At 45.4% G+C, this 27040-nt stretch overlaps 2 protein-coding genes across 5 annotated transcripts in view; both read right to left on the reverse strand.

Annotated features, from left to right (window-relative positions):
- Positions 1–27040, reverse strand: part of Sertad2 (SERTA domain containing 2) — a 117672-nt gene that overhangs the window by 19164 nt on the left and 71468 nt on the right. Inside the window, exon 1 of one of the 4 annotated variants that reach the window (XM_057772257.1) lies at positions 2707–2759. The exons of 2 other annotated variants lie outside the window; for them this stretch is intronic. The gene's annotated coding sequence lies outside the window, so the exon portion shown is untranslated. Of the gene's footprint in view, positions 1–1782; positions 2073–2706; positions 2760–27040 lie in introns of those variants that run through there. One more of the 4 variants, XM_057772256.1, reaches the window with a different exon arrangement.
- On the reverse strand, positions 21531–22321 carry LOC130875940 (60S ribosomal protein L8-like). Its single transcript, XM_057772260.1, has one exon. The coding sequence runs from the start codon at positions 22302–22304 to the stop codon at positions 21531–21533; it is 774 nt and encodes a 257-aa protein (XP_057628243.1). The 5' UTR covers positions 22305–22321.

The following is a 27040-nucleotide window of genomic DNA, read 5'->3' on the forward strand; positions in this document are numbered from 1 at the left end:
TAAAAAGCTCTTATGTAGGAGAATTCAGCAATGGGAGTGTTTTCTAGGTGAGATTTTCTGAATCTCTCCGCTCTCTGCCAGAAGCTGGTCTAAGCAGCTGTTACCTGCGAGTCCCTGCCACTCACCTGACAAGAAAACTACCCCTCGGACATCTCCTGCCACACAGGGGATGCTACAGACCTGAGTCCCTCCTAGCTGCTGAAATAAAGCAAGGGACAGAGCCAGGTGGAGGGGGGAGAGCAAGCTGCCAAGTCCATTTCCTAAGATTTCTCAGTAGAAAGCACATGTTGCTGAACGTATTTCCACTAGGAGAGGGAAGATATTATTTGAAAGCATGCCTGACCTGAAAACAAACACTCGCTGGCCTGGAGCTCACCGTGTAGCCCAGGCTAGCCCTTAGATTTGCCAGTGCTGTGATCACAGGTGTATGCCATCACACCCAGGCCAGCTCTATAGATGTTTAAATGAAGACACTTCTAAAACACTATCAGGAAAGCAAGGATCCACAATTATTCTTGCTCATGCCAGAGTTGGGATCTTATTCTTCCCCCTCAAATCAAAATAAAGTGAAACTAGAGGGGTGGGGTGGAGTAGCAGCTAGGGTGAGGTAAGCAACACACACACACACCATCCCCCACAGCAGACTAGCCCAGGACTCTCTCTCAGGTGTGCAGCCCTCCAGGGTTAAGTGGTCCACCTCACTCTTGTTAGTAACAAAAATTAATTACAAAAATCAACTTTGAACAGGTAGGGCCTTGGTAATCCTCCTGGTGACTACAATTTCCAGGCTCTTTACACAGGTTCTGAACACTTAACATATATTGGGAAATCAAAAGCATGTTTCAAGAACAAAGCCTGAAAACACTGTCACTCCCTTACGGCCAGCTAAGGTTTGACCAATTCTACTCAAATAAAAACTGCTATTTCTGAGGGTGAGCGTCTTACTCTGCTCACTGCCCTCCCCGTGCTGCCTGGAAAAACCTACTTCTCCACTCCTGGAGCTACCTAGTTGCAAGCAAAAAGTTATTCTAAAACAGACCGTCTCATCCTTTTGTGAAACTTAACGTTCAACTCTCAACTCTATTGATTGCTACTATTTCTGCTAAAGCTAAGACAATTTATGGTGAAAAAAATATGAACAATTCAGTACTTTCTCCCGACGCAATGGTTCTCTGAAGGGTGCCCAGTGTCAATGGTACAAAGTCTACCCGTCGGGACAGCTGGCTCCCCTCAGCGCCGCCCCCCCCCCTGCCCCGTCATAGGCGGTTACCACCAAGATGACTTGTAGATTTCTAATTTAAAAACCAGGGAGGCGTTGAGTTTAATATACATTCGGATCCAAAAATCAATTCACTTGGGTACGGAAGAAAAGAGGGCGAAGAGAGCTGTTTTAACATATAACCACCGGGAAACTCTCAAAACACAATATAGCAAGTTGGATGCAAACCCATACACGGAACTCAAAAGTGAAGCAGCCTCCATGCCAGCAACCAGAATCTTAAAAAAAAAAAAAAAAAAAAAAAAAAGTCTCGCACGTCCTCAGCACCACAGCCACAAGGCAAGCACAGACAACCCAGCTGTAAAGGCAACAGCTCCCGGGCCCGGTCGCCCGGCTCCTGCCCGGGGTCGTAACAGTCGGGGTCTCCAGGCGGTCGGCGGGTGCACCCCAACCTGCCCAGCCCGGCCTCCTCCGCCTTGGGCTCCCGCCTGGCCCAGCCCAGCACCGCCCCCCGCCCGCCGGAGCCCAACCCCGGGGAGCCTCAAGCTCGGCCGGGAACTCACCACAGGCAGGTCCACCCGGAGCTAACGCATCGGAGGGGTTTCCAATAACCCCTCAAGCTAAGCCAGCTCCATGCGGGGCGCCCCGCCACGGGGCCGACGGTGGATGGGAGCGCGCGGAGAGGCCGGAGCTATCACTCCGGCGTCCTCTGCCTGCGCGTCGGGAACATTATACAATGGTGGAGGAGGCGGCGGGCAGCCGGGAGGAAGCAGGAGGCGGGCGGAGGGGACGCCCGAGCCGAGCGACCCACGGCTCGTGCTCCAGCACTCGCGGTGCAGGAGTGACGTCCGCCTGCGAGCCTCCGGCGAGCTCCGGCCAGGCCCCGTAGGCCCCGCCCCCCGCCTGGCCGGCCCCGCCCTGACAGCCCCGCCCCTGCAGCAAGGCCCCACCCTGCCTCCCTCCCACCTCAGCCCGCAGGCCCCGCCCCGCCCCCCGCTCCACAGGTCCTGGCCCCCGCGGGACCCGCCCCCAGATGGTCCGGACCCGCCCCAGCTCCGCAGGCCCCGCCCCGGACCCGCCCTCCATGGGTGGTGCCATAAATGCAGATTCTGGCCGGTTGAAAGCTCAGGAAGGGGCAGGCGGGCACCAAGCTTCTGCAGGCAGCTCTGTGGGCTGAAGGCTGAAATAGGAGAGGAAGAAACCGGGGTGCTCAAGCTGAAGGGCCACTACTAACCCCCACGCAGTGGAAAACAGGCAGATGACGGAGCGGGCGGTGACAAAGGCGGCGGCGCGGGCACAGTCCGTAGAGGAGCGAGACCACAAATATGACAGGCATCCGAGCTATTCGGCCACTTGGGCCGGTCGGCGGGAGGATAGGGTCCACCAATGGCCCTCGGAGATGTCGGAATGGGGGGAGGGGTCAAGAGTTCCATCAAGAGTTGGCGACAGAAAAAGTTCGACAGTCGAAACGGGTCACCAAGTAGTACCTTTGGAGCCGGACAGACCTGAGTTGTATCCTGTATGGAGACCCAGCAGGCCAATCAGAGGGAAACCAAGCTTGGTGAACACGGAAAGCCAGAGGCGTCGTCCTCTGCCCACAAGTTTCACGCTGATAGCCTTAACTTTCCCCTTGAAAAAAAAAAGGCCTAATGTTTTTAACTATTCAAACTTAGCAGGGGACCTTACATTATCCTTAGTATTAGTATGAAATGCATGTGTCTAAGTGGTTCGAATTTAAGAGGACCAAGAGGTAAGGGACAGCTCATCTGGAACATTTATGATTGCTTTTAAAATGACATGTACACTCTGCATAAAGATATTATAAAAGTAATTCAGGCACCTTCAATTTTTGGCTGCCACCCCAATCAATAATTTCTTCTCAGACTACTTTGCTGTTTAATGGTCTACTACACTAGTTATTAAGGATAATAAAGCTTTAAGACCTAACATAAAGGTTTTAAACATCAAGACAAATTTAGACCAGCTCAAAGTATTGTGTAATGATTTATTTATTTGATGTTCTTATCAAAATTAAACATGAGTTAATGCCAGGTGTAGGATTCCTACACTAGGTAGACAGAGGCAGGCAGATCTCTTAGTTCCTGGCCAGCCTCGTATATATAGACAGGTCTAGGCCAGCCAGGACAACATAGGGAAAACCCGTCTCAAATAATAACAGCAATAATGTGGGCCAAAATGTTAAAGGAACCATGTGCATCAGGTTTTATCAGTTGTTTTTAGTGAGTCCTTGGTATCATCAAAATCTCATACAGATAGATGTTTCATTAGGTATAACCAATATCAAAAGCTAATTGTGTCTCTCTTTGGCAAGTCATTATAATAGCATTTAAAACTGGCATCACAGAAAGTATGCTCACGAGGCCCTGTGAGGGCTTGTTTGGTTTATGCCTAGGTGGCATAAAATTTTCAAACGTTTTGCTAGAGAGCCAAGCTATTTTTCATTTCTAGAGTTCTGCCTTTGAAGACAACATAACTACACACAGCTCACTACCCACCCACTCACTTATACGTTCAGGGCTCACTTAAGAACCAGCCATTGAAATAGAAGCTGCAATACTCTCTTCCTGTGATGATGTCTTTGTGGGAGGCCAGAGGTATTTAGTTCTGTTGAATTTAAAATGAATTGAAACTGTTATTCGTGAATTGAAGTAAAAAAAGAAAACAGACATAGACTTTTGTGGCACTTGGATATTTCCTAGCAAATGGCTTCACAAATACAGTGGTCCTGTGCAAAAGAAAAGAGCCAAAGATGAAAACAACATCTTCGCGTGGCCACACTGTGTGCAAAAGTTTGGGTTCTAAGAACAGCAGCCCATGGTGGGTTCTGGGGTGAGGAGCTGCCCGGGCTGTGGTTTTGAATGCTCAGTAGCCTATCGGGGCAGGCGTCGCCTTTTCACCTTCCCGATTTAGAATCTGGCATATTTGCTCAACTGGCCCAAGTGTGAAATGGCAGCCACACAGCCGCTGTCTGGTGCAGCATCAGGTACCTCTTCCCTGCTCCGTCTCCACAGGCTGAGTTCCATGGAGGCCAACGCAGCCATCTCTGTCGCAGCCCAGACATTCAAAGATAAAGGAAGATCCTCCCTGCACTTAATAACAAAAAACTTACAAGTAAGGCTGTTAGGACTGCATGTATGTCCGTGAACCATGTGCAAGCCCGGTCCTGTGGAGGCCAGAAAAGGGTATTGGGTTCTCTGGAGCTGTAGTTACATACAGACAGCTGTGAGCTGCCAGGTAGTTCTGGGAGCCAAACTGGAGTTCTCTGCGAGAGGAACAAGTGCTCTTAACTGCTGCACCATCTCTTCAGGTCCCTTCCCTGAACTTCTGAAGTATACGCAATGACTATTAAAAAAAAAAATTCACATAGCCCGGCCAGCCCTGGAACTATGTAGACCAGGCTGGCCTCAAACAGAAAGAGATCCGCCTGACTCAGCCTTCAAAGTGCTGAGATTAAAGGTGTGCACTGCCACCATGGCTGGCCTGATTTTATGTTTTAAAGAAAAATACTAGTTATTCCTACAAAATGATCAAGAAATTCTAAGTGAACACATAACTTTGATTTACACATTTTAAAAGTCCATTTAAGGGACTGGAGGGATGGCTCAGCGGTTAAGAGCACTGGCTGCTCTTCCAAAGGACTCGGGTTCAATTTCCAGCACCCACATGGCAGCTCACAACTGTCTGTACTTTCAGTTTCAGGGGCTCTGGCATCGTCACACAGACATATATGCAGGCAGAACCCCAATGTATATAAAAAATCAATCAATTCTTTTAAAGCTCCATTTCAAATAACCTTATTCTCAGGGCTTCATCGAGAACAAGTTAGTCGGTCACACTTAACTATCACACATCTGTTTAGGGAGAAGAGAAGCACTTACTCCCTTTCCTCAGCACAGACTTCAATGGCAAATTCTGAAACCTGTGAAATCATGAGCTCATCCAGAGGGGTCCTGGTGAAGTCCTGGATACTAGTTTACAGACCTGCTTCTCTTGAAGTTCTATAGCCATATGTCCTACAGACTCTGTCCGGAGCTGCACTGACTGAAGGGTGCTTTTATCACTCCACTAGCATGGACCAAGGAAACTAAGGACAAGTCAGATATAGGAACTGGAACAAAGGCTACTTAGTTATTTGTATCTATGTCTGATGCTTTGTGTGCGGAGGGAATGGACCTAGGGCCTGGGGCTCACTCTGGGCAAGCACTTGATCACTGAGCTACCCAGCCTGAAAAAAAGATAGGCTTCCAAAACTTATTTTTTCTTTCAACTTAATTCTAGATTTCAAACTAAAATACTAGCAATCATCCATCAACATTCTTAGTCTTGGTTTTAATGTCAAAAAAAGAACAAATGCTTTGATTATTAAAGCATTGTATAGAACAAGCTGGCTAGATGTCTTTTCATGGAAAATATGAGATACCAACTACAGAATTACCATAATAGCAGAAAATGGGATAGATTTTCAAAATAAAATTTTGGAAGCCACATCCCTTACCTGAACGCGGGGACTTACATAGGATGTAAAGATCAGGAAACGCTAATCTCACACAGATGGTGCAGTGCCAGACTCCCCCGTGCCCGATGACAAACTAACCTACTCCGCAGGCTTCTTTCCACCTTTTCTACCTAGTCAGGCCTTTCTCCTGCTCCTCCATCTGTCTTCATTCACACAGCATAGCTATAGCCCCAAGCTAAGGATCTTTCCCTGGGGGTCACTGATTGTCATAAACTGAAGTGTAATGGCTACCAGCTCAGGCCACAGGCACTTCTTTCTTATATCAGCGATTGGGCCTTTTTCTTTCCTAAAAACCCGACAGTGTCTAAATCTTAACACAATACAATCTTAAAGACAACGTTTGGGGGGAGGGGACCCAAACGTTTCTCAATCTAGTACTATCTGCTGGTCTCCGCACACAGGCTCTCTCTCACGGAATGTCAGAGGATGTTGAGAGGCTGGCCTCCAGGCTTCTCTTGTCCTAGGAACTAACTTGGTAGGCGAAGACTCTTGACAGGGAATCTGGAGACCCACAATTCCACTACTGAGCTGGGATTAAAACATTTTTAGTGTGTGTGTGTGATCGATGAGCCACATGCGGAGGTCAGAGGACAACTCTGGCAGTCTGTTTTCTTCGTTCACTGTGGGATCCAGGGATCACACTCAGATGACACAGGCTTGCCCAGCATGTACACCTCTCCACTGAGCCATCAAGCCAGCCCAATCTGTGACTTAATCTACTGTGTCACAGATCTCAGATCAACACGGGTCCTGCAACAAGCACAGGTTTATATCAGATAATTCTGGGTCTAGCTCCTTGGCCCCAGCACTGGGAGGCCGAATCCGGCCCTGGGCAGCACTGAGCTGACTTCCGCACCTTGGACTCTGGTTTCTGGAACCCTTTCTTGGAGCTTGGATTCTCTGAAAGGGAAGTTTCAGTCTTGCTTGTGGAGGAATTCTAGGGCTAAAATGAGATGCAATGCTTTGTACTTTGCTCAACTTGTCTAGAAGAATATAAAATCAAGTCCACATTTCTAAATGGAAATAATATAAAAGTAATAATGTGTTCTCTTCAGTAAGTTAGGTTCCTCAAAACTTTACATGTCCGGATGACTCAAACCACCTTCTGGTTTCAAAGTCCTGGAGAAGAGCAGGACAGTTGACCCACTTGCCCGTCTCCACAGCACACTGCTGGGCTACACACAGGGCAGCGGCAGCTCTCCAGGTCTCCTCGAGAAGCAAAGCCACTCAGAGATGGCCTGATACTGGTGTATATCAGAAACTGCATTCACTTAGACCCAACCAGAGACTAGGATATAGATAAAAATAATTCTTGCTTCTTTTACCAAAAACTCCAACCCTGCCTATCCTTGGCCTTATTTTAACCCACAGAATAAACAGCCGAAGCACAGGGTAAAAACGACATCGTATCATCATACTGACCACCCTTTACCTTTCTCTAATATGCCTTCTACTGGCCGCTTTTCTCACCCCACCGCCAGCCTCCATCCAAGCCAGAGGGTGGCGGAGGAAGTGGTCACTAAGTACGTACTTGGAAAGTACTAGCAGAATGAGTGGAGAAATGAAGGGGTTAATCCTTCATAAATATAAACGTATAAATGTGCTCTAATCTTTTACACAACCCAGTTTCAAACTTGTAGGCTCACGTGTTCTTGCTACCTCAGTCTCCCAAATAAGGAACTACAGACCCATGCCACCATGACTGGTTCCCACTGTGTGTATAGAATCAAAATACTTATGCGGTTCTTTTTAACTTTCCTAACCACAGAACACTAGTAACACTGTATCTATAACAACTTTTCAGCGTCTCTGTACTATACCATTAAAGTCAAGCCTAGTTAAAAGAGCTAACTGGCCTTACAAAGTACACTCTTGAAAGCTAACCTGTACAGACTTTCTATCTGGGTAAAGACTTTACCAATAAACACCCGTTTACTGCTACCATTCGACCACTCTGTACCTTCCGTATGAAGACTTTTCTGCCCTGTTCACTCTAAGAAAGGGTCAATTAAGCCATACATACAAATATAGGACGTGGGGGCTGGAGAGGTGGCACAGTGGTTAACAGCACTGGCTGCTCTTCAAGAAGACCTGGGTTCAATTCCCAGCACTCACATGGTGACCCACAATCATCAGTCACTCTAGTTCCAGGTGATCCAATTCTGTCTTTCAACTCGGTGGGCACCAGGAACGCACATGGTGCATAGACACACGTGCGGACAAAGCACCCATCCACGTAAAAGAAAAATAAACCTCAAAAAAATTAAATGCCAGTAACCAAACACACACTATAAATCAGTAGCCAATTTTAGGCCAGTCTAATCTACACAATGAGTTATGGGACAGCCAGAGCTAGACCCTGTCTCTCACACACACACAAAAAAATTATCAGTCATTTTAACTGCAAAGAAAACTTGCCTAAATGATGGTAGAAAATACATTTTTGTAAAAGCACGACTCTAATGCCAGATGCCTCTCATATTTCAAAATCAAGCATATTTATATGATCAGCTAGACTAAACTATATTTCCTATAGTATATTTTTCATATCCATTGTAGTAACTATCTAAGATCATCTTCAAACCATCCATAAAAGCCAGGGCACACCCATAGTCTCGGTCACCAGCAAACCTGGTGGAGGAGGAGACCTTGGGCCCAGAAGTTTAGGGCCAGTCTGAGCAGTACAAACAACTCAACAACAAACAAAAATTAATTGTGAATAAGGAGGCCCTACGAGGAAGAATATGATGATGTTCATAAAATAAAATGTTTTATTAAAATAATTTTTAAACCACAGCTATAAAATTTCTACTTTGAGACAGGGTTTCTCGGTAGCCTGGAGCCTGTCCTGGAACTAGCTCTTGTAGACCAGGCCGGCCTCAAACTCACAGAGATCCACCTGCATCTGCCTCCCGAGTGCTGGGATTAATGGTGTGGGCCACCACCACCCGGCTAAAACTGTTAAGACTTTAATGGAACTGTCTGTGGAAAAACACAAGATCGGGAATTTACAGCTCCTCCCATTTTTATGTCTTGCTGGGGACTGGACAGGGTGTCATGTACGCTAATGAGGTGAGCCTCTGCCAGGGAACTCCATCCCAGTGTGGTATCAGTCACAGAGGAAGAACCGCTGTTCAAACAGCTGCGCTAGCAGCACTCACACGTTAATCCCAGCACTCTTCAGTACAGCACTGGGCAGACAGGGGCCGTAGGTGCAGCTCTGTAAATCTGAGGCGGGCCAGCCTCATCTACATGGTACACTCAGGCCAGGCTGAGCTATACAGAGAGACCCTCTCCTAAGATAGCCACCACGAGAAAAATAAAACAAACAATAACAACAAAACATTCTACTGCCAGAATGAAGGAGACAGTTTCAAAATTATCTAACATCTGGACCAGGGAGGACACATCTGAAATTGTGTCTCGAAAAAGCAAAAAGCAAAAAAGAAAGAAACCAGGTTGAGTAAAAAAGCTCACTGAACAAATGACAGGGTGAGGATCAGAGCGATGGCTGAGCAGGTAACGCCACTTGCCATAAAGCCTGGCGACCTGAATTTGCTGTACACACTAAGAGCGTGTGCGCACATGCACACATGCATACACTCTAATATTTTCTTAAGAGGCCAGGACTCAGCGACACTAAGGGCAATGGTGGTGCATGCTTTCAACCCGAGCACTAAGGAGAGAGCGAGGAAGGAGGAAGTTCAACACCGTTTCCATTTCTGTATGACTTCTTTAAGAAATCAAAGCCTAGTCCAGGTGTGGTGGTAACATGCTTTGCATCCCAGCACTCAGGAGGCAGTCAGGAGACTCTAAATCTGAGGTCAGCCTGGTTTACACACTGAGTTCCAGGCCAGCCAGAGCTACATAGTGAGATTCTACCTTTTTTTAAGGAAAGGAAATTAAAACCTAAATTACAAAGAAGATAAGAAAAAAATTTAACTAATTACATATCCACTTCAATTTGTTATAACCTTAAAGTTGCTGAACATTTTACTTTCTAGTTTTAATGATGAAAATTAATAGCTGTGGGGATAAAGATTCTAGAATTACTACTTTCATATGATAGCCAGAAATGAAAAGTAAAGATAATAAATGCCTTTCCTAAGTTCACAGACGCAGGGATACATAATGCAGACCCATGCCATTTCATGGGCAAGAATACTTTGCCCTATAGAAATGCTAGTGCTCCCCTAAACCCATTAAATGCAACTCCGATTTAAGCCCCAATTTTCAGCCTGAGGGTGTACTATAGTGGCAAGGGGCTAGCCTAATATGTGGGGCCTTGAGTCTAGTACCTAGCATCAAACACTTCAACAATTTCTTCTCAATTTTGCGTCGGGATGTGGCTCAGTGGATAGAGTACTTGCTTACCATGAAGCCTTGCCAACTGCTTGGCAATGAGATTTAGCAAAGACGGCAGCAGGAGGGTCAAAGGGAGAAAGTCTGGGTATTCCTCATTGTAGCCTTTGTTGGGCCCCAACTGGCAGTATCCGTCTCTCCGCCAACAGAGCTGCTTCTGCGTGGCCCTCTATCGGTCCACTGATTCCCACTGTGTTTTCTGGAGGCTTCACCCCAACAGCACCATCCTCCCCCCACAACTTTGGCTGTAACCACTCTCTACTATCATTGATGTGCCACGTCTCAACAGTCACAACTCCGTACTTTCACTAACATCTCCTTAGTTGAGTCATTTATACAGAACTCCAAAAAAGAAGATACAAACCACAGAGAAAACGATCAATAATGTTGGTTGCATTGTAAGTTAAGTACATGGCCGGCAGTGGAGGCAATGCCATTAACACCAGCTCTTAGGAAGAAGAGGCAGGCAGATCTCTGTGGGTTCGAGGCAGCCTATAAAGCAAGTTCCAGGACAGCCAGGACTACACATTGAAACCCTGTCTCAAAAAACAAAGAAACAACCAAGTTAAGTATCTGTTAAACAAAATGTACTACTAACAAGTTAAAGCAAGCTAAAGATTGTAACATGAGGTTCGCAGACTCAACAAAAGTACTTAGAATTCATAAAGAATACTTGAGTTAGCTTTTTAAAAGCTAAAAAAAATACAATAGAAAAACAGATAAAACAAGAAATTGAATGTCTAATAAACACTTGAAAAGTTAGGAACTACAGTAAAATAATATGCAAATTATAAAAAATAAACAAATGTCATAACTCTTAAATTGTTAAAAACATGATTCATCTAATGAATGATGAAGACAAAATGGAAGCTCAGAATGGAGGAGAGGACCAGAGAGTAAGCACAGGTCTACGTTCAGATCCTCCTCTGTCTCTCTGCAGCCCCAGCACTGAGCAAGCTCTACACATGTGGGTCCCCGGATCTAGATAAAACTCAGTTCCAATTTCAGTGTGAGGGCTTTTCTCAAAAAACAAGGGGGAGGGGCCAGGTGTGGTAGCACACTTCCTTAATCCCGGCAAAGGCAGGTGCATCTCTGAGTCTGAATTCCAGAGCTACATAGTGAGACCCTGCCTAAATAACAACAACAACAACAATAATAAAGCAGGTGGACTGGGGAGGTGACCTGGTGGATAAAACACTTGCTGCCCAAGTGTGAGGGGCAGAGTTTGGGTCCTCTGAACCCATGTAAAATCTGTGACAGCCACCTACAATCTCAGCCCTCAAAGGCAGAGAGAGAGCTCTGCATTGGGTGAGAGGTCCTGTCTCAGTGTGCAGACTAGAAAGTGATCAAGAAGACAGTGATCCTCAACTTCAGGTCTCCACACATGCACCCACACGAGCTGACATACATACACAGATGCATAACACACACAAATAAAGAGAGCCAACTGAAGACATCCCAGTGTCAACCTGTATACACAAGCGCACGCGCACACACACACACACACACACAAATTTTAAACTCTCACAAAGCTTTAATGAGTACACAAGTGGGTACGGTTATTTTAGAAAAATTCGAAACGATCCAGCAATACACTGAAGGGCACATTCCCGCCTATATACATACAAGACTTTCTTAACTAGGGTTCAACAGGAAAGTAAGTCCTACAGAAGATGACTTGGGGATCATACCTTCAGGTCTTCAGAGGAAGGTATAAAATCAGTGCTAGTCTGGCAAATATTTAACTACAGGACAAGACCATAATGGATTCCTTATGGTACTGGAGCTTAATTCTCTTGAGAAGGCCATAGAAGGGCTATCTTCAGAGTCTAGAGAAATTTGTTTTTAATCACCATAGAGATACACACACAAAAAGACAGACAGACAGACAGACAGACAGACAGACAGAAAAGAATGGTACACTGCTTATAATGGCAAACGCTGGAAACAACATTAAAGTTCCAGATGAGGACAAACCCATGTACCTGAAAACTGTAATGGCTTCAAAGAACAAATATTACATATCAACAAATGTTCAAATATCAAAAATGGCTGAAGAGAATAAAGCAGGCTGTGAGGCATAACAATATATTACCACTTGTATAAGATACTGCAAAACAAGCAGGAGAGGTGGTCCATGCCTTTAATCCAAGCACTGGGGAGGTAGAAGCAGGTGGGTTTCTGTGAGTTCAAGGCCAGCCTGGTGCACAGGGGGAGTTCAGTTCAGCCAGAGATACAGAGAGACCCTGTCTCCGAACAGAAAGTGTTCAAAGCATGTTATTGTTTACAAGTACATATGTAGGAACCATACGAGCTATACGACAGATAATAGAGTTCATAAAAACACTGTCCACTAGTGAGGAGAGGAGGGGAATGGAATTGGGGAGTGACACAGAGTCTAGAGAGTTTATTTCTTTTAAAAGTATCAAAACCAAATAAATGTGTTACAATTTAAGAATTCTGCCTGGCGGTGGTAGCGCACGCCTTTAATCCCAGCACTCGGGAGGCAGAGGCAGGTGGATCTCTGTGAGTTCGAGGCCAGCCTGGTCTACAAGAGCTAGTTCCAGAACAGGAACCAAAAAGCTCTTTGCTTTCTTCTTTATGAGTCCACAAGGCAGAACTTAAGAGGAAATTTTTATCTACAGTATCCAATGTCGGTTAAAAAACTACTGGACATGGATTAGAGATGGTTCAAGGTTAAGAGCACTTGCTGCTCTCATAGAAGAGCCAGGTTCAGTTCCCAGCATCCACGTGATAATTCACAATCACCTTTAGCTCCAGCCTCAAATGTACCAGGCACATATCTGACACACAGCTATACATGCAGGCAAACAGACACATAAAAATAAAGTAATAAAAATAAGACATATGTACAGTAAATATTTATTATCTCCCATGATTTTAGTAGCAATTTATTCTCATTAATTTTGCGGTATTACCCTTTACTAAAAACTTAATTATTATGTATTTATATATTTTAATAGTATTATATAAATATTCTTAATAAAGGGCTGAGCAAGAAGCCTGGTGTCACGTGTCCGTAATCTGAGTATCTGAAAATTAGAGACATGAGGATGACAAGTTCAAGGTCCGGGTTACATAGTGAGACCCTGATTCAAAACAAACAACCGCAAAGCTCAATGGCAACGTTACAGTAACCTAAAGTCTTAATGAGAAGGCTGTCCAGCAGGGCTCACAGCTGTGCTTGGGCATATTTCCTGATTGCTAGCTAACTCTTACCATGCAAGAAGGGCTACAAACTTCCTCACAAAATTTAAAGGCCATCTGATCACCTCCTCAAAACTCCAAAGAACTTACTTAGCACATGAATATATATATACATACACACATACATATATATGCATATCTATCTACCTATGTATCTATTTGGTTTCTCGAGACAGGGCTTCTCTGTGGCTTTGGAGCCTGTCCTGAAACTAGCTCTTGTAGACCAGGCTGGCCTTGAACTCACAGACGTCCATCTGCCTCTGCTTCCCAAGAGCCAGGATTAAAGGTGTGCGCCACCACCGCCTGGCTATTTATTTATTTATTTATTTATTTATTTATTTATTTATTTATTTATTTACTTTGTGATACTGCAGTTGGACTACGGGTCATACCAATGCCAGGCAAGCACCTCACTTCTGGCTGTATCTCTGTCACTCACTATCTTTTAAGTTTTAGTATCGAGACAGCCTTGCTAAATTGCACAGGCTGGTCCGAATCTTGCTATCCTGCTGCCTCCGACTCTAGGGAGGCTGGGATTACAGGTGCATGTCACTAGACCCAAGTTGCTGTTTCTAAATGGAAACAAGATCATGTTGATACAGGATCTTGCTGCCTGTGCACATCATGCTGTCGAATGCATGAGCAGTGTGAGTCTTTTTCAAAGAGACTGTCTAAGTGCACACTTCCCTCTGCAAGCTAGCAGGCGCTCTGAAGCTAGGTGGGTCTAAATAAAGAACTCTAGTCAACAACAGGAAATAACTCCCACAGAAAAAAGGGGCAGAACACAAGCTCTCACCAACTCCTGCAACAGCTCACAACAGCCTTTTGTCCGTCGCACATTATGCCTGAACTCTCTGCTTTTCAGAGTGTTGAGGCCTGCAGAGCTACGAAACACCTGATTCTCTTGCTGGTGTCCTTGCTTTCTTCCCTATGAGGAAGTGAACATATAAAAATTTCTCACTCTGAGACAGCAGACCAGAAAACAGGGCAGCTTTTTATTCTAATGTTGCTTTGTTTTAATGGGGTTTCTAAAAAAATTTTTTTTCTTTTCCTTAAAAATTCACCTTTTCAGCTAGGCTGTAGTGGCACAGGCCTTGAATCCCAGCACCGGGGAGGCAGAGGAAGGTGAATCTCTTGAGTTCAACGCCAGCCTGGGTTTCAGGACAGCCAGGTCTACACAGAGAAACCATATCTCAAGGGTGGGGGGGAACCACTTTTTCCCCACGCATGATGGTGCACACTTTGTGCTAGTTAATCTTATGTCAACTTGACCCGAACTAGAGTCATACGGCAGGAGAAAATCTCCACTGAAAAAACGCCTCCAAACACACCAGGCTGTAGACAAGCCTCTAGGGCATTTTCTTTCTTTCTTTCTTTTTTCTATTTTCTGAGACAGAGTTTCTCTGTAGCTTTGTTTGTTTGTTTTGTTTTTGTTTTTCAAGACAAGGTTTCTCTGTAGCTTTGGAGCCTGTCCTGGAACTAGCTCTTGTAGACCAGGTTGGCCTTGAACTCACAGAGATCTGCCTGCCTCTGTCTCCCAAGTGCTGGTAAAGGCGTGCACCACCACCAACCAGCTTCATCTCCGTAGCTTTTGGATCCTGTCCTGGAACTCTCTCTGTAGATAAGGCTGACCTCAAACTCATAGAGATCTGCCTGTCTCTCTGCCTCCTGAATGCTGGAATTAAGAGTGTGTGCCACCACCACCCAGCTTGGGCATTTTCTTAATTAATGATTGATGGAAGAGGGCCCAGCCCATTGTGGATGATGCCATCCCTGGGCTGGTGGTCCTGGGTTCTATAAGAAAGTAGGCTGAGCCAGTCATGGGAACTAAGCCAGTAAGCAGCACCCTCCATGGGCTCAGCATCAGCTCCCACCTCCAGGATTCTGCCCTGCTTGAGTTCCTGTCGTGACTTCCTCCAAAGACGGACTACAATATGAAAGTGTAAGCCAAATAAACCCTTTCCTCTCCAATCTGCTTTTTGGTCATGAATGGTGTTTTGTTACAGAAATAGAAACTGTAACTAGGGGGCTGGAGACATGGCTCAATCAGTTAAGAGCACTAACTGCTCTTCCAGAGGATCTGGGTTCAATTCCCAGTGCCCACATGGCAGCTCACAACTGTTTATAACTATAGTTTCAGGGGACCCAATACCCATGAAAAAACACCAATGTACATAAAATATAAATAAATAATTTTAAAACGAGCCATAATTAAAACACACTTGTAATTCTAGTGCCTGGGACACTGAGGCACAAGGATCATAAGTTCAGAACCAGCCAGACCTACAGATGGAGAAAGCGATTAAAAAAATCAACCAACCAACTAACCAACAAACAAAACCCCTCTGCTTCCCATCCAATTTATATGACAAAATTCTCTCTCTCTCTCTCTCTCTCTCTCTCTCTCTCTCTGCTCACCTGAACAGTTGTTTCCCACCCCTCTTAATAAGGATGCGTAGTATCAGTCCATAAATCTAGGTTAATGAATTATCAACATTTTACCAATGGCATTTCAACAGAGCAATGCAACAAGATGACACATTAATATTCTTTTCCAAGGTGTCCACTGTGGGTTTTAGGAGAAAGAGGAAACACTTAGATTTCAAGTCAACCAAACAAGAAAGACACCTAGACCATGCTTTCCTTTTTCTCTTGCTACTGGAATCAACTGTGGCGCTCAACCACTCTGCAGGCACTCCCAACAGGTAGCTAGCTGACTGCAGACAGCATTTCCTACATCCCCTGCTACTTAGTCCTGCTCTTTTTTACTTGTCCCTTCTAGCAGTCAACAAGCCACAGAGCCAACAAGCTCTATCTTCACTTAAAACCAGGAGGAATTCTCTTCCACCTGTACTGCAGCGGGCAGAGATGGCTCTTCCTGTCTTTACTCTTCACAGCTTTGACTCCTGCTCCAAGACAACTGTACTGGCCACTCCAGAAACAGGGTCATCTAAATGCCACGGCCAAGTGACATTTCTTGTCACCTGCAGTATAGGTAGCCCCTGCTGTTACTGCCCACTTCCCAACGGGGTTCTCCCAGCTCTTTCCCCTTCTGCTCACCGGAGGTTTGCCTTGCTCCTTCCTCTTCCTCCAGGTTCGTCATAAACCTGCAGCTCTAGACCTTTGCCCCTAAGCTGCAGATCAAAGCAAGGCCACTATGCAACTGGGCAAGTATTCTTCCACTGAGCTAGCTACAGTGCCTAGAACTGAAACAAAACTCTCTGACTGCAGTCCGGGGTCAAAGGGAAGCATGCACTGCGAGTGGGAGTGGGCCATAGGGGCGACTAGTCGGGATACTCGAGTATAAGGAAAATCTGGGCATAAGAATATTGAGGAAACTTTTCCCAGTTGATAACCAATAAACATACTTGCTAGGGTTTTGTCCTTGCCTGTTTTTTCTTATTCTCATCCTGTAAACCCTCAGCAGGCAACTGCGCTCGTTCTCAGGACACCTACATAATAACTTATCCCTCCGCTTTAGGTTTGACTTTTCCTTTTTCTTTTTTAATATATATACCATATATACATCCCAGTTCAAATCAGGGTCACTCCTGGTGTATGTCTGTTAACCTAATTATTAATAATTATGCCTCTCTTCCAATCCAAGTGCTCCTCCCAATAGTAGCAGTATAGAATTAGCCTATTTATAGCCCCTTGCAGATCGGATATCTCCACTGGTTATCATAAAGGCATCTCCGACTCACAGCACAACTACAACTGGTCTAGGAGATGGTGAGGTGACTTGGTGCCTGATGACCTCAGTCCAATCCCTGGAATCCTACAAGCTATCCTCTGACCTCCACACACACACACACACACACACACACACACACACACACACACACTATGCGTACACCTGCCTTGTCCCCATTCCCAAATAAAGAAACGTTATAAATAAAGTTGACCTAACCACTTCTTAATACACCCATTTCGTGTCCGGGTTGGAAACGGGCTTCGGAGAACCGTCCTCTCATCCTCACTCACCAGGCTCGAGGTTCAAAGCTGTTCTCTTGCCATTTTCCAGACAGCCTACTTCTGCCATCGCAACCTTAGTCAAGTCCCTAACTTATCTTTCACAGCAGGTGCTGCAACAGGTCTATTTTCGAATTTCTAGTCGAATGTTTTCCTCGAATCCAGTCATACTCAGACTGTCTGATGGCAGCATGGTAGATACTAGACATACAAGATGAAGGCGAGGGCTGAAGGGATACTCGGTAGAAAAACCTCTACCTAGCCGGCGGTGGTGGTGGTGATAAAGATTATGTCTTTAATCCCAGTACTCAGGAGGCTGAGGCAGGAGGATGTCTGAGTTCCAGGTCGGTCTGCTCTGGAATGAGTTCCAGGAAAGCTAGGGCTATAACACAGATACCCAGTCCCAACAAACAATAAACAAAACCAACCAACCAAACCTCTTGCCTAGCATACCTGACATCTGGGGAATAGAGAAGCTTCTACACAGCTCTGAGGAAAGACTAAGCCACTGTGGTACAGTGGGTCACATGGCTGAACCATGCACAAAGCCGGTCCATGAGGAAGTAGGTACCGAGAGAGATGGTGATCGATTTTAGGGCAGTCAGACAAGGACACTAATCAAGGTCACTACAAGCAGATAGGGTGGCTGGAGCAAAGACAGGGAGGTGGAAAAAACGCAGGACACTGGCATGTACTCATGGTTAAATTCCGGGGGGGGGGGGGGGGGGAGTGGCCATGCAAAAATGGAAGAGATCAATTGGGGCAGGTCCTAGAAGGCCAGGAGGAGTTAGAAAGAGATTTTCCATGGAAGGATGGCAAGACTTGATTTTAATTTTAGGATAGTAAATCTGTAACTACTCCTAAACTTGACAGAATGATCTTAGAATTTATTTAGAACCAAGAGATGAGGGGAAAGATATATACATACATGTGTGCGTGCATGTGTGTGTGTGTGTGTGTGTGTGTGTATGTGTGTGTGTTGGAGACAGGGTCTCAGCCACGTAGCTTTGGCTGGCCTGGGAATTTACTGTGTAGACTGGTATCAAACTCACAGAGATACACCTGCTTCTACCTCTGGAGTGCTAGGATTAAAGTTGTGTGCCACCATACCTGTCTTTCCCCCTGCCCCTCTCTAGACATGGTTTCTCTGTGTAGCCCTGGCTGTGCTGGAATTCTCTCTCTAAACCAGGCTGGCCTCAAACTCAGAGATCGGTCTGCCTCTATCTCCTGAGTGTTGGGATTAAAGGCGTGTGCCACCACCGCCCGGCTACAAGTCTCTTAAAAATATTTTTTTAAAAATTGTTGATTTATTTATTTTTATTTTATGTGTATGAGCATCTGGCCTGTGTATATGTCTGTGTGCCTATGTTTCTGCCTGGTGCCCACAGAGGTCAGAGGAAGGCATCGGATCCCCTAGGACTGGAGAAACCAATGGTTATGAGCCACCATACAGGTTCTGGGACTGGAATCCAAGACCTCTGTAAGAGCAGCAGGTGCTCTAAATGCTGAGCCCTCATCTCTCCAGCCTCTTCAAAATACCTTTTTGAAAAGGAGTCCAAACCCTATTTAAAAGCTACAATAACTAAGGGTTGAGTTCTGGTGTTTAAACAACAGAATGAATCTGAACCGAGCACTTGAAACAGCCCTACCAGCGACGAAGGCTTAGTGTTTCAAGGTGTTACTGAGGCACATGCACTGTGGTCACGGGAGGAGACAACATGGCATTCCTCTTCCACACAGCAAGCACCACGCCAGAGATTAACTAATAACAATAAAAATCATAGACATAGCTGGGCGGTAGTGGCACACGGCATTCGGGAGGCAGGTGAATCTCAGAGAGTTTGAATTCAAGATCAGCCTGGTCTACAAAGCAAGTTCCAGAACAGACAGAGCTGTTACACAGAGAAACCCGGTTTCAAAAAAAAAAAAAAAAAAATCACAGACATAAAAAGGGTTGAAAAAAATCACAGGTGAACAGTTGATTTCAGAACTAGATAAGAGCTTTCCAAATAAATAAGGGAAAAAAGTAAAATGACTACATTTTTAAAAATTGAATACATATGAAAAATTGAAAAAAATAGGAAACTAGGAAAAATATTTGCAACAGACTAACCATTAGAGTCTACAAATCAGTTAGGAAAGCATCAGCATTAAACTAGAGAAACACTGGAATCAGACTGCCATTAGAAGAATGGGCAAAAGACAGAGGCTAATGAATACCATAAAAATACAAATTCACCTAATAAAAGCCCTATAAATGTAAAAGAAATGAATTTCCATGTACCAAGCCGGCTGGAGTTGTTTACAACGGATGAGTATGAAGTGGACAGGGTTGTCTCGTAGTTGCTGATGGGATATGAATTGATTTGACCTCGGGCAGAATAGGGTTTTAGTCACGTGTTCCAAGAACCTTTTTAAATGTTCCTATCTGTAATGCGGGGAATTCACTTCTAGTCATTTGTCCTACTAAATTAATCAGAGCTCTGTATATACTCAACAAATACGGATTTAATGCCCACTGAATGTCCTAGGTCTCAGAAGCCAGGAACATGAGGAAAACAGAATAAAGCTGAACAGACAGCGTTTGAGTCGGCGCCTGCAGGAAGTGAGGCAGCACCTCTCAGGCAGAGGGCTTGCTGAGAGAGGGCGGCAATGCAAGCAGGCCTTGTGGGTAGGAGGACTAGGAGGTAGAGCTGAGGGTGCTGGGTTGGGTTAATAAGGGAAGAGCAGGGCAGGCTGTGGAAGACCCTGGAACCCAATGCAACGAGTGAGTGCCTTTTACCAAGTCAGACGTGAAGCGATTATTGCAACAACCAGTCACCCAGCTATGTGTTCTCAATACAGGCTCTGGCCATCCTAATACAAACTTACTCTCTTTAGTTCTGGAGGCCAGAAGTCTAAAATCAAAGGGTTTTTTCTATTTCCTTGTCCTTTCTAACTTCGACGGGCTGCCCACATTCCCAGGCTTCTGTCTACTTCCTGCAGCTTCAAAACACATCGTTCCAAACAGAATTTGCTCCCTCATTTCCCCTGCCTTTGTCCTCCTGCCTCCTCCTTATAAGTTCTCTCCCGATCACAAATGCACAGCTAAATAATGCAGACCTGCAACCGTCACACCAGACAATTATGGGACCATGGAATCTTAGGTCCAAGGCACCGTTGGTTGGGTTTCCTGTAACATACAGGTGGAGGCAACACAGTAAACCACATACTGGTCATCAAAGCTTAGCTTGTGACTACAGGTGGGGACAGAGGTGGACCACAGAAAAATGCAGAGGAATGTCTGAGAAAGTGATGATTTTCTTTCCCAAAAACATATCCTTCTGTATCCTGCTCAGACTCATGGAACTGGGATATTGAGGTATAGGCATTAGGCAGATATGGGTGGGCAAACCTCCCTAGGAGATTTGTAACCTCCAAGATTCATTATGCCTTAGTTTTCTTATCCAAAAAATATAATAAATGTACCATCAATCTCTCAGGATCATGAGAAATCAAGGAAAGTAATGTTTGGAGGGTATTTATTTATTCATTGGTTTTTCAAGACAGGGTTTCTCAGTAGCTAAGGAGCCAGTCCTAGAACTAGCTCCGTAGACCAGGTCTGGCCTTGAACTCACTCACAGAAATCCACCTGCCTCTGCCTCTCAGTGCTGGGATTAAAGGCGTGCGCTACCACTGCCCCTACAAGGTAAGTAATGTATGTGGAGGCATTTTACAAAGGCTTTGTATTACAGTTGATCATGAAAGGAAACTGAGGCCAATAAGAAACGGTGGTGGTAGACAAAACAGTAAGACTCCAGTTTCTCAGGATTTATAAACCAAGCAAAGCTATACTCTTGAGAAGGAAGAGCACCACAGAGCCGGCGCACCAACACACACATTAATACGCAATTAATACGCATTCTTCAGCTATCTCTCTCTCTCTCTCTCTCTCTCTCTCTCTCTCTCTCTCTCTCTCTCTCTCTCTCTCTCTCTCCTCTCTCCTCTCTCCTCTCTCCTCTTGTGACAGGGTTTCTCCATGTAGCCCTGATTGTCCTGGAACTCACATTGCTGACCATGCAGACCAGGCTGACCTCTAACTCAGAGATCCACTTGCCTCTCCTCCCAAGTGTGTGCCTCTACCATCACCATCTGGCTTTTAATTTTCTTTTTCTTTCTTTTTTTTTTTTTTTTTTTGTTAGCCAAAGGACATACTTTATTAGCTCCTGAGTTCTAGTTCTCCTTCTCCTGTAAAGTTTTGGTTCCACGTAATCGCCCAGTCCGGCGGGCAGCAATGAGACCCACTTTGCGTCCAGCAGCGGCATCTCTTCGGATAGTGGACGGTTTGCCAATGTGCTGATGGTTACCACCTCCGAAGGGATGCTCTGCAGGATTCGTGGCCACACCACATACGCGTGGCCAGCAGTTCCTCTTGGCCTTGTACTTGTGGTAGGCACAGCCAGCCTTCAAGATAGGCTTGTCAATTCTGCCCCCACCAGCCACAACACCGATGACAGCTCTGTTGGCTGAGGAAATGACCTTCTTGGACCCTGAAGGCAGCTTCACTCGCGTTTTATTGGTCTCCGGATTGTGGGAGATGACTGTGGCATAGTTCCCGGAGGCTCGTGCCAGCTTGCCCCTGTCCCCAGGCTTCTCCTCCAGACAACATACGATAGTACCTTCAGGCATGGTACCCACGGGCAAAACATTGCCGATATTCAGCTGGGCCTTCTTGCCACAGTACACAAACTGCCCGGCGTGGATTCCTTCTGCGGCGATGAACAGCTCCGTCCGCTTCTTAAGCCGGTAGGGATCACGAAAAACCACTTTGGCGAGGGGAGCGCCGCGACCGGGGTCATGAATGATATCCTTTACAATATCCTTAATGTAACCGTGCCGCTTGGCGAAGTCCACAGCTCGCAGGCGCGCGGCGCCCTTACAGTGTTTCACATGCGCGCGGAACACAGAACCGGCGCCTTTCCTCTGCCCTCGGATCACACGGCCCATGGCGGCGAGTCTGCCGGCAAGCACGGCCCGCTTTTAATTTTCTATATATTTGGCTTTTCCCCTTAAACCAAAGACTGTAAATGGAGGTTTAAAAGGGAGAATGAAATAGGCAAGAAAGAAAAAATGAAATAAAACAGCTAACTACAAGGAGGGTTTTAAAAACACTGATTTTTTTTTTTTAATGTCCTGATTTGGGATGATCTAAAGCTCTTATTTCAACTGAATACCTTAGCACTCTAATGATTCCCAGTCATGAGAAAAGGAAATGTCAACACTGCCTATGCAAAGTACGTAATAACGCTGACCACAGCAACAACTGTATAAAGTAAGATTTTCATAGGACCTCTGTGCGTCAAGCAAGTCTGATACACCTAGAGAAAAAGTTAAGGTCTCTATAGAACATTAGTGTGCTATGTAAACGGAAGTTCCTGCATGAGCTATGGCTGCAAATCTACACATGTTCTGCTGATACGCAAGCAGCTCTCCGACACCCGAAGACCTCGGTAAATCTGTGCTGTCAGGAAACCACTGTGACACTGCCATCCCCTGGGTGAGGACGGTGACAGTCCAGCTGTGCCACACCCTCTAAAACTGGCGACTGCCCTTGAGGTTGCATAGCGAGCCCCGATTACAGAGCGGTCTGCAAGGGCCAGCGGCTGCTCTGCTGTGCACTTGGAGAACTGGCTCGGGAAGCCCCTCGGTCTGGGCACCATACTGGGATTCCGAACTGCTCCTCTGGCTAATGTCGAGTGAGAGGCTTTTTGCCAAAGCACATTTCTAAAAACGACCTCCGATGACAGCTATGTGGGGGTCTGTCTGTCTGCCTACCTAGTGGCATGGATCAGAAAAACTTTAACATATCTTCTTTTAAATATAGCCTGTCTTTTTCTTTTTAGTATGCCCACACACCAGCTAGTTTCTATAAACAGCTTTAGCTTCGAGTGAAATTTTACAACTGAATCTTAGACACTTAAATAGAAAATGTTAAGTTGGTTTCAGCTAGTGAAAGCATTATCTAGAAAGCTTCAAAGTACAGATTTCACAAGCACTGGCGCTATATGGAGGGCCACAGGTAACACAATGTTTTTTCACTGGTATTTGTATTTCCAGATACTGCTACTATGCTTGCTTCCGTGTTGCTCCAGCCCACATAGGCCGATGACACACACAGCCTAAAATGCCACGATGAGCCATTGGGTGGGGTATGAAGCTGCTCTGTCTGACGTCCGCTCGCCCTCCTCTGCCCCCACCACACGAGGGGTGCTGCATATGACTCCGCAGCAGTCACCCCAATCCTCCCTCCCAACCAAGACAGTACGCTGCACAGTCGAGGCACCTTGAGTCACACATCATCCTGACTTCGTGACTGTCTCCACAGAAACTCCTCACGAGGTTGGCCGCTGTTACGCCATTAGATTTCGGTTCTTTTGTGGGAAAACCATATAGAACATTTGGAGATTATTTATAATGAAGTGTCATTTAGAGCAAGCTATTGTCAATATGTCTGACATTTCTAAGAACACTGACTTTGAAGTCAAACATTCCTGGGACACACAGGGTTTCAAGTTCTAGCTTGATCAGGCACTGGTCTTAGCCTCCTCGTCTGTAAAAATGGATAGAGGCTAGCTATGGGGGCACCATCGGGAGCTCAAGCAGAGGCTAGCTATAGGGGCACCATCGGGAGCTCAAGCAGAGGCTAGCTATAGAGGCACCATCGGGAGCTCAAGCAGAGGCTAGCTATGGCAGCACACTCAGCAGCTCAGGCAGGAGACAGGCTAGGTCACATAGCAAGACCATGCCTCAAAAAGGAGGGAGGGGGAGGAGCCACAGTCAGAGTCTAGTGTTGCTGCTGAGGACGACGGATTGCTTGTGGAAAATGAGGACCAATGGCGGAGGCTCCTGTTGCTAGCAATGACAACGGACCACTCGCTGCTGGTGGCCTCTGGAGTTGGAGAACCCAGCTACCTGTCTTCAGCAGGCTTAGTCAGCACTGCACTGTGACAGATCTTATGTAGGGTCTGTGACAATGCTATGGTGCCTTAGAGAGGAGATACAACTCCATCCCTGTACTAGGTCAGCCTAGAGGACAGGGAAAAGCTACTTTCACTGAAAAATCTTAGCTGACTAGCATTCAAACCGCCCCCTGCCACTGCGATTCAATATCAAAACCAGTCCCACTATTTTTATCTAACATTATCTGAATGTACTAATGTATACAATGTACATAATGTAATATAATTGTAAGGTCCTACGCAAAGTTTAACTGAGATTGTGTCACAAACCACCAAGAGCGAAGGGTAAGACTCTCAACTGGTGTGTTGTTTTGGTTGAGTCTGCACATGTTTGCTGTTTTTAGAGGAGGTCTCACCAGTATAACTCACTACCTTTGCTATAACTTTGACTTGTTGACCCACTTTCTATACCCTCCACATGCGGGGACGACAGGCATGAGCCACCATGTCAGCTGCTGCCACATCCAGCTACACTCCGAATTCTTAACATCTTGTCCTTATCCTTGATTATACTGTAAGAAGAAAACAAAACAAAGACCAGGAAGGATCAGCTACGTTCTTCAATGGCTTTAAAATGCAGGAGCCCAGAGATGGTGGTGCTCCTCCCCTTTAACCTCAACACTCGGGAGGCAGAAGCAGGCGGATCTGTGAGTTCAAGGCCAGCCTGGTCTACAGAGCTAGTTCCAGGACAGCCAGGGCTACACAGAGAAACGCTGTCTCAAAAAACCATCAAAGAAACAGAGTGCAATAGGAGCTTGGTGAGTGAGCCCTGAGAGCAGAGAACACACACAAAATAGAGAGAGCTTTGGCCCTGCTTGGAGTAGACGGACCCATCCTTCTGGCCCCATTATGCTGGTGCGAATCACAGACACGGGGAGTCCTCTGACCCCGGGTTCAGAGGCTAGGGGCTTCAGACACTGACAATCACCAGCTTAAATGACCTCGGGTCTTTGTTTCTCATAACTGAGGTTAGAAGGCTAAGAATCAGAAGGACAGTAAAAAAGTACATCCTCAGGTTCTCAGGCTGCGATCCATTAGGCATTTTATCTACAGTCTATGTGAATAAATATATATATAAGAATATATATTCATAAATATAATAAGTATTATATAATATATAATATAATAAAATAAATATATGTAAGAATAAGGTTAGAAATGTTTTGAGGCTTTGTGCTTTTATTAAAAAATATATACTGATATTTATATAGTATATATAATATATATTTTACATTTTATATTTATAATATAAACATAAATCCTCCTTAGGAACTCCTATTCATGTCTCTCAGGCCAGAACAGCATGACTGCAGACAGTTTGGCTATGCAAGTTTAACACATCAACAGTTTTTTTACCTTAGCACAATAAAATCAGTCTCCCCTTTAAATTTAGGAAAGGCTGTGATACAGATGGGTGGTGGGGCAGATGTGACACGTGTGAGTTTAATCCCCTGCACCATAAGCAAAACCACAAAGGACAAACTAAAGAGACACAGCACACATAAAAGAAGTCATTGAACCAGGATGCTTAAATGTATGGTTTCACTGAGGAGGAAAATGAACTGAAGTGTCAAAGGAAAAAGTGGCTTTGCACTGGTTGGTAGTTAATAGTAATGATCACACCAGCTACTTGGATTCATTCATTGGCACTTTCCTCCAAGGTTCTCTGGGGTTCTCTGGGCACACTAACTTTTCTCGTAACAATAGATGCTAAATTTCCCGAGGATATCTGTGTAAGAGGAAGACATGTAGAACACAGAAATACTGAAAAAGTCCTGTGCTGAGAGCTAAATACAACACCTGCTGTTCCCCGCTCCTTCAGGACACCCTGTGAGGGGACAGCTTAGCCTCTGGCTGGGCGGGGACAGTTCTGAGGTGAAGGGCTCCTATGCTGTTCTCACCACCAGCTCTTGTCTTCTCACGTCTAAGGAGGAGAAGGGTCAGATCACACACAGGGCAAAGCGGAAGTAAAATGGGTGAGAGTAAATACGAAAGCCCAAGAACTGAGACAGGCTGGACGGTCTGCAAAGAGAAATGCTGTCTGAGTGTGTGAGCGCAACACTTCCGTGAGCCCAATCCCCCTCTACCCAAGCAGTCTGCATACAAAGTCTTGTTGAATACCATGTACACGAAAAAAAAAGTCCCAATAGTTAGGGTCACCTAATGAAGCTGCCGACAGTGCTAGAATCCCAGAGGAAGAGAGGGGAGCTAGCAGGAAGAAAATGGGGGGTGGGGCTTTGATGGCTATAAAGTAACCCTCTAAGATTCAAATAAAGTAAAGCCTCATCACCTAAGATATTACTCCCTTTATTTTTTAAATGTTTATTTTTATGTATATGAGTGTTTTGCCCATGTACATCAGCACTATGTGTGTGCCTGGTTCCTTCAGAGGTCAGAAGGCATCAGATCCCCTTAACCTGGGGTCACAGATTTTTCATGTGGGTGCTGAGAAACTAACCTGGCCCTCTGGAGGAGCAGCCAGGACTCTTAACTGGCAAGCCATCTCTCCAGCTCAAATGTTACTCCTTTTAATTCAGGTATAAATTCACAGATGAGAGCTTTGCTCTGAAAAAAATTAAACTTCAGAGACCTCGTAGGCAATATAACACAATTAATCCCAGAATGCATGCAAACTGGGAAGGGCATCCTGTAGCTAGCTATTCATTAACATTATAATTTATTCTTGAACATATAGGCTTTCTATCTCAGTTTATCCCCAAAACT

The sequence above is a fragment of the Chionomys nivalis genome, chromosome 6, assembly GCF_950005125.1.
Source record: "Chionomys nivalis chromosome 6, mChiNiv1.1, whole genome shotgun sequence".
Lineage (NCBI taxonomy): Eukaryota > Metazoa > Chordata > Mammalia > Rodentia > Cricetidae > Chionomys > Chionomys nivalis.